General features: G+C 39.3%; 1 protein-coding gene across 2 annotated transcripts; it reads right to left on the reverse strand.

The window, feature by feature from the left end:
- Window positions 1-7,346: 7,346 nt before the first annotated feature.
- Window positions 7,347-13,815, reverse strand: wdr24 (WD repeat domain 24). Of its 2 annotated transcripts, none has more exons than XM_057322577.1 (14): window positions 13,744-13,815; window positions 13,064-13,158; window positions 12,766-12,857; window positions 12,472-12,579; window positions 12,016-12,376; window positions 11,731-11,908; window positions 11,157-11,581; window positions 10,805-11,070; window positions 10,624-10,733; window positions 10,447-10,547; window positions 10,051-10,155; window positions 9,620-9,954; window positions 9,357-9,541; window positions 7,347-9,251 (listed from the first exon to the last, which is right to left on the reverse strand). In XM_057322577.1, exons 4-14 carry the CDS (start codon window positions 12,571-12,573, stop codon window positions 9,083-9,085), a joined length of 2,337 nt encoding a protein of 778 aa, XP_057178560.1. In that variant the 5' UTR covers window positions 12,574-12,579; window positions 12,766-12,857; window positions 13,064-13,158; window positions 13,744-13,815; the 3' UTR covers window positions 7,347-9,082. The 2 variants fall into 2 exon arrangements, with proteins under 2 accessions (XP_057178560.1, XP_057178559.1); XM_057322576.1 differs by having other exon boundaries at window positions 7,349-9,251; window positions 9,620-9,957.
- Between the last annotated feature and the right edge of the window lie 114 nt (window positions 13,816-13,929).

The raw sequence follows: 13,929 nt of genomic DNA on the forward strand, positions 1-13,929 counted from the left end.
AGTAGTATTGTCAAAGACGGTTTTTATTAAAAGCTGCTAATATTAGTTAACTTTAAATCGACTCATTTTGTATTAGTATGGGTCTATATATAGGCTAATATATCTATCTATATAATCTAAATGAGGAATAATCCCTTCAATGGTGTTTACAGAACACAATAAGTAACATAATATGCATTTCCGCCTAGACTATCTGCACTTACATGAAGAAAGAACTACAAACAAGTCTGGGGAAACGTTACAGAGTATTTCAACGCATAGTGTGCACACAGAGGTGGACAGTAGTGAAAGTCGCGGTACAAAAGGTGCTCAAGCGTGGAACAGATCGTGCAGTGTCGTCGCTAAACAATTAAGATTATATATATAGACGACTCGGATTGCTAAATATTAGATCTCTCTCTAATAAAGCACTTTTTGTTAACGATATGATAACAGATCATAAAATAGACATGCTCTGTTTGACAGAAACATGGCTAAAACCAGATGATTATATTGCTTTAAATGAATCTGTCCCCCAAGATTATTATTATAAACAGAGCCTCGTCTAAAAGGCAGAGGGGGAGGTGTCGCAGCACTTTACAATAACTCTCTTAGCATTTCCCAGAAGTCGAACTCTAAATATAATTCTTTTGAAGTCATGGTTCTTCATGTTTCAACACCTAATACTAAAGATAAAACTCTTTTTAAATTATTCTAGCTATTGTATATAGGCCTCCAGGGCACCACACAGATTTTATTAAAGAATTTGGTGGGTTCTTATCAGAACTAGTACTGGCCGCAGATAGACTCCTTGTCGTTGGTGACTTTAACATCCACGTAGATAACGTTACAGATGCCTTAGGAATGGCTTTCAAAGACACTCTTAACTCCATGGGCATTAGTCAACATGTGTCAGGACCCACTCACCTTCGTAATCATACTTTAGATTTAATACTGTCTTACGGTATAAATGTGGACGACGTTAAAATCCTTCAGCAGAGTGAAGACATTTCGGATCATTATCTGGTATTATGTTTGCTTCACTGGCCTACGGCTGCAAATAAAACTCATTGTTACAAATATGGTAGAACAATAACTTCAACTACCAAAGATGCGTTTCTCGATAATCTGCCCGAATTGTCTCAAATCATGAGAAATAACGTTGAAGATCTTGACATTACCACTGAAAATTTTAATTCCACCTTCTCGGTAACGCTAGACAAAGTTGCTCCACTACGTGTTAAAGAAGATTAAAAATGGCAGCCCCACACCGTGGTATAATGAACACACTCAGGCTCTAAAGAAAGCGGCCCGAAAAATGGAGCGCAACTTTAAGAAAACTAAATTAGAGGTATTTCGTAAAGCATGGAAGGATGAGTATTCGAAAATACAGGAAAGCCCTAAATAACTTCTAGATCCGCCTACTTTTCATCACTAATAGAAGAAAACCAGCACAACCCAGGTTTTTATTTAACACAGTGGCTAAATTAACAAAAAATAAATCGTCAGTGACTTCTGATCCTGTATATCAGCATAGCAGTGATGAATTTATGAACTATTCTTCGAATATAAAATCCAAGATATTAGAGAAAAAAATCTTATAACAATTGCAATCAGAAGTGAAACCTCGCTGAACAAATACACTACAGCGCCCTATGAAAGAGAGAAAATGCATTATTTATCACTCGTAGTCAAAGATGAGCAGATGTCTAAAAATTATTAGACACTCTAAATACACAACATGCACTTAACTAAGACACTAGCGAGGTATACCCTACAAATCTACTGAAAGAGATGCTCCCAGAAATTATAGATCCTCTTCTTGGTATTATTAACTCATCTCTGACATTAGGACATGTGCCTAAAGCATATAAGGTGGCTGTTATAAGGCCCCTTGTCAAAAAACCCCAACTCGACCCTAGAGAACTAAGGAACTACAGGCCTATATCGAATCTACCTTTCATATCTAAAATTCTGGAAAAAGTAGTTTCAACTCAATTATGCTCCTTCCTCCAAAGGAATGACATCAATGAAGAATTCCAGTCTGGATTTAGAGCATGTCACAGTACAGAGACTGCTTTGATCAGAGTTACAAATGATCTGCTATTGGCGTCTGACCGAGGTTGTATCTCGTTATTGGTGCTGCTAGACCTTAGTGCTGCATTCGATACCATTGACCACAGCACACTCCTACATAGACTCGAAAATTATGTCGGCATTAAGGGAATAGCTTTGAAATGGTTTAAATCTTATTTATCCGACCGTTTTCAATTTGTAGCAATAAACAATGAGGTGTCACGCAAATCGCAAGTCCAGTACGGTGTACCACAGGGCTCAGTCTTAGGGCCTCTGCTCTTCGCATTATACATGCTACCTCTAGGAGATATAATAAAGCGACACGGAGTTAGCTTTCACTGTTATGCTGATGATACTCAACTTTATATTTCCTCGAAGCCTCATGAAACACAGCAGTTCCATCGAATAATGGAATGCATAGTCGATATAAAAAACTGGATGAGTAACAACTTTTTATTACTGAACTCGGACAAAACGGAAGTGTTACTTATTGGACCGAAAACTGCTATAAGTAACAACCAAGAATACTGTTTAACTATTGACGGATGTTCCATAAAACCCTCGTCGTCAGCAAAGAATCTTGGCGTTCTATTCGATAGTAATCTGTCATTTGAGAGCCACGTCGCCAACACCTGTAAAATTGCGTTTTTCCATCTTAAGAATATATCTAAACTACGTCATATGCTGTCAATCTCAGATGCAGAGAAGTTAATTCATGCATTCATGACATCAAGACTAGATTACTGTAATGCACTGTTAGGTGGTTGCCCTGCAGGCTTATTACAAAAACTCCAATTGGTCCAAAACGCGGCAGCTCGAGTTCTTACACGTACAAAAAAGTATGAACATATTAGCCCGGTTCTGTCAACCTTGCACTGGTTACCTATAAAGCATCGCGTTAACTTTAAAATCTTGCTTATTACCTATAAAGCCTTACATGGTTTAGCTCCTCAGTACTTGAATGAACTCCTTTTGTATTACAGTCCTTCACGTGCATTACGCTCTCAGGCGTCCTGTCAGTTGGTAATACCTAGAATTTCAAAATCAAGTGCAGGTGGTAGATCCTTTTCCTATCTAGCGCCTAAACTTTGGAATAGTCTTCCCTGCACTGTCCGGGAGGCAGACACACTCTGTCAGTTTAAATCTAGACTAAAGACGCATCTTTTTAATCTTGCATACACTACTCTTCCATAATATAAATCTTCTGAGGGTTTAGGCTGCATTAGTTAGATCAACCGGAACCAAAAACACAACTGATGTACTTGTTGCATCAAAGAGTACAGAACAGTACTCTACTCTCAGCCAGTCTTGTCTCATTGTTCCAAGGTTACCACAGCGAGCAGGATGCAGTTCATGGCCTGACCTGATGGTAGAGCGGAGAATGGGAAGTGGGGACCTGACAAGAGCTGAGATGATAGAGCTGGATAAAGAAGGACGCGGTCTCTTGACATGTCTTCACCACAAAACTTCAAATGCTATTAGATTATTAATGATAATCTTAAACTATAATTTATTTTATTATTAAGTTTATTTATTTTATTTAGCCTTGTTGTGCAAGTTCTCTGGAGCTTGTGCAGAGGCAGCAGCTTTTGCCAGAGGGGAACTGGAATCCCCTGGTTGGGCCTGGGTTCTCCTGAGGTTTTTTTTCTCGATTAGAGTTTTGGGTTCCTCGCCACCGTTTGCATACTGTTTTTGCACTATCTGCCTGACCGGGGGGGCTGCTTTAGAATCTTAAAGTTTTACTTAATTAATATTGCATATAGGAATTTATTATCTGTTATATTTGACCTGTGCTTCTCTCTCCTTTATCCTAAATGTGTGCTCTCACTGAGCGTGTGTGTGTGTGCGTACTTGTCTGTGTACGTACGTGTGTGTGTGTGTGTGTGTGTGTGTCTCTGTGTCTGTGTGTGTTGGTGTGTGTGCGTGTTGTGTGTGTGGAGTGTTTTGTGTGTGGGTGTGTCACAAAGGTTTTCAACCTTTTCTTGTTTTTGCAGGTACAACTTTGATTGTTTTGCTTGTAGTCAATGTGTCTCATGTACAGCTGCTTTGTAACAATGAAAATTGTAAAAGCGCTATATAAATAAAGTTGAGTTGAGTTGAGAGTAAACAGAATTATCTACTACGTCATTATGCGCATGCGCGGACGGATCGTGCAGGCATCCCGGATCGTGTACCGACAGTCCCCACCTACGTTTTGCTAGGACTGCTCGTGAAAACTTCACTCTTCTCCCCAAACACTAGCTCATGAGCGTCAGTCACGGTAGACCAATCACAGCAGACTAGGCTAGCGGAAAGGAGGGTGTTAGACAGATGAATCGCAGAACGCATCATTTGAGAGTCAGTCAAGAAGTAAGGTAAGAATAACTGCCTATTATTACGAAATAATAGTGTTTTTACACCTATGTACATAAACTTGTTGTTGGACACTCCATAAACCAAAGTAGGACCTTAAAAATCCGTAGTTATGTACTCTTTAAGATATGTAAAATAAGATAATTGAATTACAATTTGACATTATTTCAAATGAATATGTTTTATATACATATTAATTTACAGCATCTTAATTTTTTTATTGTTTACTGATCATTTATATGAGTTTTTTAAGTAAATGTACCCATCCCACACTTTTGAGTTCTTACTGCAACAAAGAAAAAAGGCTTTCATTATGACAGGTTTTTTTAATAACAAGCATAGTTTCTGTTGGAACAGAAATTAGTACATGAGCACATTGCTGACAGATTGAGCATCCTCACTACCTCACTCACAAAATCAAAAAAAGTCATCTTTTCTGTGTCAGTATTTATTGTGTGCCCTTAACATACATCTTAGTAATTCTTTACTTTGAACTACATTTAAAAAATACATTCATGAATATTAAGATGCTAAGAGTCAAAAACTAGACTTTGCTAACTGCCAATTAGCTGCAATATTAGCAAAAATGTCATTTCTGCAACATGCCTTTACCTCAGCAAATTTAGGTGTTGCGGTACAGACCTTGTGTTGCCGTAGAGACAAGTTCAAGGTTTACAGTACACTCTTACCAGCCATTACTATAGTAATATATTGGTAACACTGTTGCCAGCTAGTTACTGTAGGTGTTTTACAGTAACTGTTTGAAAATACATCATTAAAAATATATATTAACTCACTGAAGTCACACAGTCTTAGATGAACATCAAGTTTAAATAAAAGATAAACACAATAAATCTGTCAAGATCTCACCAGAGGAGAATTAAACACAAACATCATTACCATCTTCACTTATTACAAACACCACTTTCACTTTATTTCTGTCATCTTTGTAATGTCTTATTGAGAATGAACATAGGTTTAGTCCTAATTCATTGTGGTTTTATTATGTTTCAATTCACTATTATGGTGATCAGTGTTTGGTTTAGTTGGATTCTTGACTTTCTTTTGTCTTGTTACAATTTCCTCATCATTTTTCATTATTTGCATTAGTGTTTTGTAATGTACAGTTACGCAATGATATTGAAAGGGACTTTATGGAACTGCAGCTTTATGGTTGTTTGGAGACAGAAGTTACATCAAGAAATTTATTATTATATTACAATGTAGAATTTATGATTTTTTTAAAGGTATTTTTTAAAAGTGATTACAGCTGTTACAATGGACAGATCTCTGTAAAAAAAATCTTTCTTTGCTATTAAGACACACTTAGACACTTGACATACAAACCTCATCAGTGGTGACAAACAATCATGAATGAGTTTTGTACTACGCGTCCAGCATGCATTGATTGCAGCATGAAGCGGTTCAGTTGATTGTCACCATTGTTGAGATTCATATGTGGATTCATATGTCTGACTGATGCAGTAGTTTAATCTTTTGTTTGTGTATTGTGACAACACTGGCATAAATTTTAATGTAATTTTTTATGATTTTCATCACTATATTGTCCTTCTGATCATAGCATCCTTCTCCAAAACAAACATGTTTAAAGCACACACTGAGACGTTCAGGAAGAATGAAACTTAAAAAGTGAGATCCAATAGTCCAACTAAAAGAAACACTGATCACACTAATGGTGTCTTACAAAAATTCAACCTCAATAAGAGCTTTTGTAGATGTGCGACCTACAGTAAGTAACTGGCAACATTGTTGCCAATATATTACTGTAGAAATGGCTGCTAAGGGCTAACAGTGTATATTAATTTCTATGAAAATGTAATATATTTCAATAGCTTTTTCAAATTGTGTGCAGTTTTGTAAATACTGATTTTTTGAAGTTAAAACACAAAATATGGGATTTCAATGTTTTCTCTATGCCATGTAAAATGTAGACAGTAACCTAAGATGCCAATTGTTTCCATACACACTACAGATAACATATTTAGCTTTTATGTCAAATGTTGTAATTTCAATGTGTAAATTATCTCAACTGAAGTATTAAAATATTTTTTGCAAATAAAAGCATGTCTGACTTTTTTACGTCCCCTCTTAAAAGCAGCTGTCACATTACGTGAAGGTTCTAATGGAGCAGCATGCAAGTCATCATCAGATGGGAATAGTGGTGGTGTGTTTGTTGCAACAAACTGATTAGAGCCATGCGGTACTTTTTGTTTTGCCCTCTGGTTTCTTTTATTTTTCCTCCACTGCCTTCTTTTTAGATATTTCTCTCTTTTTGTCAGCTGGGAGACACTCTTTATCTGCCCAATTTCCTTTCTCTTTTTGTAACATTCTTTTTCCTTCTGCATCATCTGCATACTCATACCACTCTGGTTCTTTTCTCATTTCCACTCTGCATTTCTTTGATCTTATTTTTGATGATTTTGGTCTCATCTATGGTTACAAAATGTCATGGTTAAATATAATTTACAATAGACTGAATATTTGCAATTTAAAAGAGAAAAAATTATAAAATGAACGTTATTGTAACGTTATTGAAGGACATTTTGTAAGAACAAAAGTTGAAAAATATAAAAAAAATAAACATGCTTCAAATTAAAATCTTAAAGACTGCAATTTTGTTGAAATTTAAATTCACAGGAGTTGATTTTTTAAAATTCTGGAGTCAAAAGTGCCCGTAGTTGCAGAAACGCCAATGAACACAGACGGACGGACAGCCAAAGAAGGCAAGACACAACAAGGAAGCCTAGAGAATCTCTTCATATATATTATTGATATTAGAAAATCAAGCAATCACAAACAGAGCCGTTTGACAGAGGGCGGAGCCAGATACTGTCAGGAATTCAACTATGCACAAAGACTGACTGTCAAAGTGTGTGTGTGTTTGAGCACAAACATTGTTTATTGATGTACAACAAATCATCCTTTTGACAACGCATTTGATGAACAATATGCCTATTTAAAGCTGAAATCTTATGTCAATTTTATTCATAAATCTCAAGCTATCTTTGAATTGGGATGCTTTAAGCTTTTAAATATGATGTACGCTCTAAATATGCTGGACCTCATTTATGGAACACAAAGAAATCTGTGTTATCTGCTCATAAAACTCTTCTTATGTAAACTGTCACATTTACTTTAGCCCAATAATTTACATAAGATGACCTCAGAAACAACAATTCTTCTGTTGTTTCATGAATGAAGCCGTCTCATGACCAGGCTGTACTACAGATTTATACTTTTATTTTTCAGAGTTTGAACTACAATCAATTGGTTTTTGGATCAGCCGTTTTTTTAGTCCCCTAACACTTTAAATACTACCAAATATCAGTTTTAAATGTTTTTCAGCGTGATCGTGTCAAACTGTTAATGGCGACAGATTATTCAAATGACCTGAAAACTGCAAAATTATGAAAACAGTGGAATGTGTACTCTAATTACTATACCTAGATTCAGGTTTTGTAATAAAGCTCTAAATCTATACCACATTTTTTATGAATATCACAACTACACATGTGCTGGTATTCAATAATACAATTTATACCATAGTCTGTTTGACTACATGATTCTGATTGGCTGGAAGGTGTGCATTAAAACCATTTAATGCACAGGTAGTTTCAGTCAGTTTGATCAATGTTTGAAATTAACTGACGAAAATAACTGTCATTTTCACCTGTCTGATCAAAAATTACATGGTAAACATCAGGGGGCAGTCGTGGCCTAATGGTTAGAGAGTCGGACAGTCGATTCCCAGGGCCGGCGGGTAACGACTGAGGTGCCCTTGAGCAAGGCACCTCACCCCTACTTGCTCCCCGGGCGATGCAGTGATAGCTGCCCACTGCTCTGGGTGTACGTGTGTTCACTACTCTCTGGATGGGTTAAATGCAGAGGTCACATTTCGGGTATGGGTCACCATATCTGACTAATAGGTCACTTTCACTTATTCACTTATTAATAACAGCCTTAACTTGGCAAATTACTATGGTATAAGCAGGATAATCCACGGCTAGACGTGCTTCAAAGGATTTTAATGCACTTCGCGGAGGCAACCACACTCTCTGCTTTACATCCTTTAATGCACAGCTAGCTATGGATTATCCCTTATATATTTTTATCACACACACTTTAAAATACAGTGAATAAATAGAAGTACTTTATTATCTGAATGAAAATGGACTTCTGACGAAAATTACTATTTATAAGATTTAAAACAGGTAAAATATTTTACATTTAAATCTGGACTGAAATACGATTTTCAGTGGATGTGTAAAGTCTACACAGGTGTTTAGCTGAGTAAGCACAGGTGTAGATCAGCACATTAACTATCACACAACTGTGTCAAAGAACAAACCAATAAGATTCACACAGCAGCACACAGGTGATTGTCAAAAACCAGGATTTATATATAAAAAAATCTGATTTCAACACAACCGTTAATTTGTGTGGCATATAATAATTCTATGGCAGTGGTTCTTGATGCACATCTTGAGGTCCTATAGCACTGCACATTTTGTTTATAAAAAGAAATCATATGATTGTGTTTTGGCACACATTCAGTATTTCTGTCCTCTCGTGTTTGTCTGAGTATTATCAGATCTTTAGTGATACTGTGTTTGTAGCAGCTTGATTCAGAAGTTCATACATGAGTATCTGTGGATCAGGTGTATTCACACAGGTGTCCACAGCCCGCTGGACAGTGATCCGACTGCTTCAGCCAATCCATCACGTGTTCCAGGTGTCCTCCGTGACTGCATCCCTGACACCACACGAACAAACCCTTCACTACATGATGACACACCGCACAAACACTCGCACACTGGTGACACCTGAAGAGGGAAAGACACAAACATGTATTACAATCACAGAATATTAGTATAACTACACATTCTATGAAGTAGATTGCTAAAACAAACAAAGGTCAGAGTTCAAACCTGTCGCAGATCCAGCCCTTGTTGCTCATAGGTCGTTTGCAGTTGCTGCAGTTGATGTGTAAGGTGGTGGAAGCTTGATTCAAGCACGTGATCGCACCGCACGTGCTCAGTTTGATCACTTCATTACTGACGTTCCACAGCTCAAAGCGCTGCAGCAGATCGATGTACGACATGTACCAGTGTTCCTGAAACACAAACCAAACTCATATCATCCTCATGTTGGGTTCAACCTGGGCAAGAAACCTAAATCCACACTCTCTCACCTGCGTGAGCTCGTCGATCTCCTTACGGATGCGTTCGCCCAACACGATCAACACAGACACGGCCATCTGCACATCACCCTGCTCGGCGTAGTAACACAACATCTCCTTCACGATGGGACAGAAGAACTTGGGGGGCAGATGAGGTGAGAAGAGCAGCTGGGAGACAGAAATGAGACTGAAGGACTCCATAGGAGTCAGACACATGCTCTCGGCCTCGCTCCCGCTCACGTGAGGGGACTCGGGCTTCTCCTGCAGCGGTTCGGGGGCCGAAGGGTGGTCCATGATCTCATGGCGTATCGGGAACGCCTCCTGAGGGAGAAGGTACTCCGGTTCCTCTGCTGGACGAAGAGAGACGACAGAACGTTTGCGAGACCTTAGAAGAGCTTGCGAGTGTGAATAAAACTTCAAATGTGTATAGGTGTTTGACAGACCTGCCGGGTTTTCGTGTTCCATGCTGTAGAGGTCATCGTCATCCAGTTCAGCGTCTCCAAACAGATACTCGGCCTGACCCTCGCTGCCCTCGGTCTCTTCGTTTTCTGCACAGAAACACTTGATTTGATTACTCCATCCCCTCAACAGTGTTTGCTGTCATCTGAGAGCCAAGCGGACCGGCGTGAGCGAGCTATTAACTCACTCGAGTAATAATCCATCTCTACAACAACTGTGCCCCTGGGGTGAGATATTAACCCTGAACTGCTGTTTCAACGATCAGTTTCACTCCGAAATGAAAATTCATTCAACATTTACTGCTCTGAAACCAAACGACAGACCACATGACAGCAAGTTTGAATGAATGATTTCTCCAGGCTGTAAAGCTTGTGTCTCACCGTCATTATTGTTGTGGTTGGACTCAAGGTTGTGCATGTTGTCTTGTCTGTTTTCCTTGTTTCTTTCATTCAAAGCAGCGCTCATCTCTTTCATACTGAAGCTGGAGACAAAAACAGAACTGAGCGATGCAGATCGAGTTCAACTGCGCCTGGGATTCAGACATTAAAGATGGATACCTGTTGACGAGTGGGAGGTTCCCTGATTTATTCAGATTGTGATTAGTTGACATGGATGGATTGGCGGGCTCCGAGAACATGATTCGCAGCATGGTCCACGTGGTCGATTCCTAGACAAACACCAGCATAAACTTCAAAAACTCAAATGTAAATAAATAAAACGCCTCAAATCGGTTTGTACCTGAGGTCTGTTGAGTCTCTTGGCGACTTGAGCGTTGTGCTCGCAGAGTTCAGCGAAGGGTTTTCCGCTCAGCAGGTAACTCTGTGCCGTCTTAATAAACCAGTTCATCCCGATAGTACTGCCCGCCTCGCTCTCAAACACACTGAGAGCGCTGGAGACCTGCGCAAACTGCTCCGTCACATCCGGCTTCTTGAAGAAGAAGATGGGGTACCGCCGATCTCCGCCTGGGTATGTTTTACGCCCCACTTCACCTACAGATGAAGGAGCTGGAAAGATACTGAGATTAGTGTTTTACTGTTGATACACTTTAGAACAGACATGAGGTGAAGCAAATGCTTACTTGCTCACTCACCCGTCATCAGACTTTCTTTAGCAGCGAACGCCAGGTCACCGAACAGGCCGAAACAGAGTCCCTCCGGGTTGGCCCGATCCACGGGCCTGCTGGCGTCTTTGAACATGTGCTGGTAAAGAGTGCTGTCCTTTGACCCCGACAGCAGGTAATAGGGGTCGTGCTGGTGCCTCCACACGATTCCCGTGGTCACGTCTTTGTGCTCCTCAAACGTAGCGAAGGGAATAAACGGTCGGCGGATGTCCCACACGTAGATGTTGTGATCCACCATCATGGAGCAGGTGGCCAGGTGATAACGCCGTTCGGGACGCCACTTTACCCTGGCCACTGAAGCAATGGTCTGAACGCAGTAGATTTCCTTTACACGATTGGTCGACATGTCCCAGACTTTCACCATTTTGTCACGGCCACCAGTCGCAAGCCAGCCTCTTAAAAACAGTGACGTGATATGTTAAAAAATAATCCATAAAAAAAAAAGATTCATGATGAAGAAACGTTTATTAGTATTATTTTCAAAATATTTAGTTTTGACTAAAAGTCATTTGATCAGTGCACAAACTCAGAAGAAAACACCCACCTGTCCTCTGGGTGCCAGTCGCAGCAGAACACGGGTCCCGTGTGTGCCGTGAACATTCTCTCGTACCGGTCGGGTCTCCGGATGTCCCACAGCTGCACGTTTCCATTCTCGAAGGAGGCGGCGAAGGTGAAATAATCCTTCATACTGAACTGCACGTCTCGGACGCTCTCAGACTGACCTGAGAAACAAACACAAGCAAACTATTTTCTGCAACTAAATAAGGATGTCGTGTGACTTAATACAGACCGACTGGCTCACTTTATTTTTGAAAGTGTTCACACGTACCTGAAAATGTGCTGACGCTTTCCTTCTTCCTCAGGTCGAAACACTTCATGAATCCATCCTGAGAGCCAGACAGCAGCATGTGAACCTCCGTTGGGTGAAAACAGACTTTATTCACAGTGCGCTTGTGTTCTGTAAACAGTTGCTCTTGTTTGTTACGGCACGGCCGCGCCAGGTTCCAGGTGACCACAGCTCCATTAGTAGCAGCAGTAGCCAGCAGATTCTCCTCCATCTGATGCCACATGACGTCCGCGCAGCTGAAGTTGAGCGAGGGTTTCCTGCCCACCCGCAGGTTCAAACGCTCCACAAAACCATCTTCCTCCAAACCGTATATCTTGAAAATATTGCGGCCTGCAACCACCACCTGAGGCGAAGATCACAAGTTATCACATGCAAGCAAAATGGCTTTCTTTCTGAGCCATTTTGGCAATTACTTTCAACCAGTTTGGGTATTTTTACCTGAGTGGCATCTCGGCACACGCTGATGGCGTTGGCTGGAGCATCCAGGTGGCAAAACATGGTACGGCCATTGATGGTGCTCACCTTGGTCATCTTCTCCATCTCAGACTGCAAAATAAAGACAAAATAAAGCAAGAGTAAATAAAGAGATATCACAGAGGACGAGAGCAGCTAACTGCTGCGGTTCCTTCTTCGGCCAGCAGGTGGTATATATAAAACTTAAACATAATATGATAAAGAGAAATATTTCTTCTTGTAATCAAAAGACATCATGGATGCAAGGTTAACACTTACACTTTGTGATCAAATCCTGCTGAGTTTCAAAAACTTGTCAAACAACGTTTAGTCTTCTCATTCACTCCAAATCAAGACCTAAAAGCATGAGGCTTGAAACACAAAGCAAACATGACAAAATCATTCTAAACAATGATTTGTTTTATTATTTCTTTATTTTACAAAACCTCTCCTCTATAAATAGCATTTAAATAGTTGCAATAATATTTGTTTTTATTATTTTATAATACATAAACACATAAAAATATTCAGTGGTGGTAAAAGTGTACAAAGATCTTATGAATATTCATTTTATTACCACATGGACACAGCTCTGCGCATGACAGTCGGGGGACGTCACGCGCACGTTCACACAATTGCGCTTGACATCTGTATATGAAATTACACACCAACCTGAAACAACAATATAAATTACATTTATATATAATATAAATATATTATAATACATTAGCAGTACAGATTAAAGGTGAGACAAATGTGTAAAGGTTGGCTAGAAATAAATACAATTAATAATTTATTTATTTAAATCTTTTATATTTATATAACATACTTTTTCTCAGACATAAACGAATGTATGTTGTACTTATATCTGCCTGCTGATGTCTTGCGGTTATCAATCAGTGTTTTATACAGGAATGTGTTTTTATATTGTAAAATACTTTTTGTCAAAGTAACTTTGAGCACACACCAACAATAGTAACATTAATGTATTTTAATGCATGTTTAGATCGCAGATAGATCTGCATGATCTATGATTAAAATATATAACCTGTAATGTAATAACGTTACTTTACAATAGCGTGAGGGAGGGAGTTTGAGCTAATATCAGCCAAAGTGCAGCTAATGCTAACAACACAACACAACACATTAGAGCAACATTCCTGCAGCACGCGTTTTTAATACTGCGCTTTTATGTTTCGAGGCATAAATGTTCATATGTGTCGTGAGTTTGAATGCTGATGAAATAGCAACACTTACCATTTTAAAGACAAATCTATGTATTTTCAGGAGAAGCGGAAGTAGTATCAGTGTAGGCGTCTTCGATTTTACGGGTCTGCGCAAGCCGAGCGGCGTAAGACAACAAAGTACCGCGAGAGCGATGCAAAAGCGTAGCTTTCGAATTGCTCTCGCGATACTAAGATGTCATATGTGATCTGCGCAACG

The sequence above is a fragment of the Triplophysa rosa genome, linkage group LG23, assembly GCF_024868665.1.
Source record: "Triplophysa rosa linkage group LG23, Trosa_1v2, whole genome shotgun sequence".
Lineage (NCBI taxonomy): Eukaryota > Metazoa > Chordata > Actinopteri > Cypriniformes > Nemacheilidae > Triplophysa > Triplophysa rosa.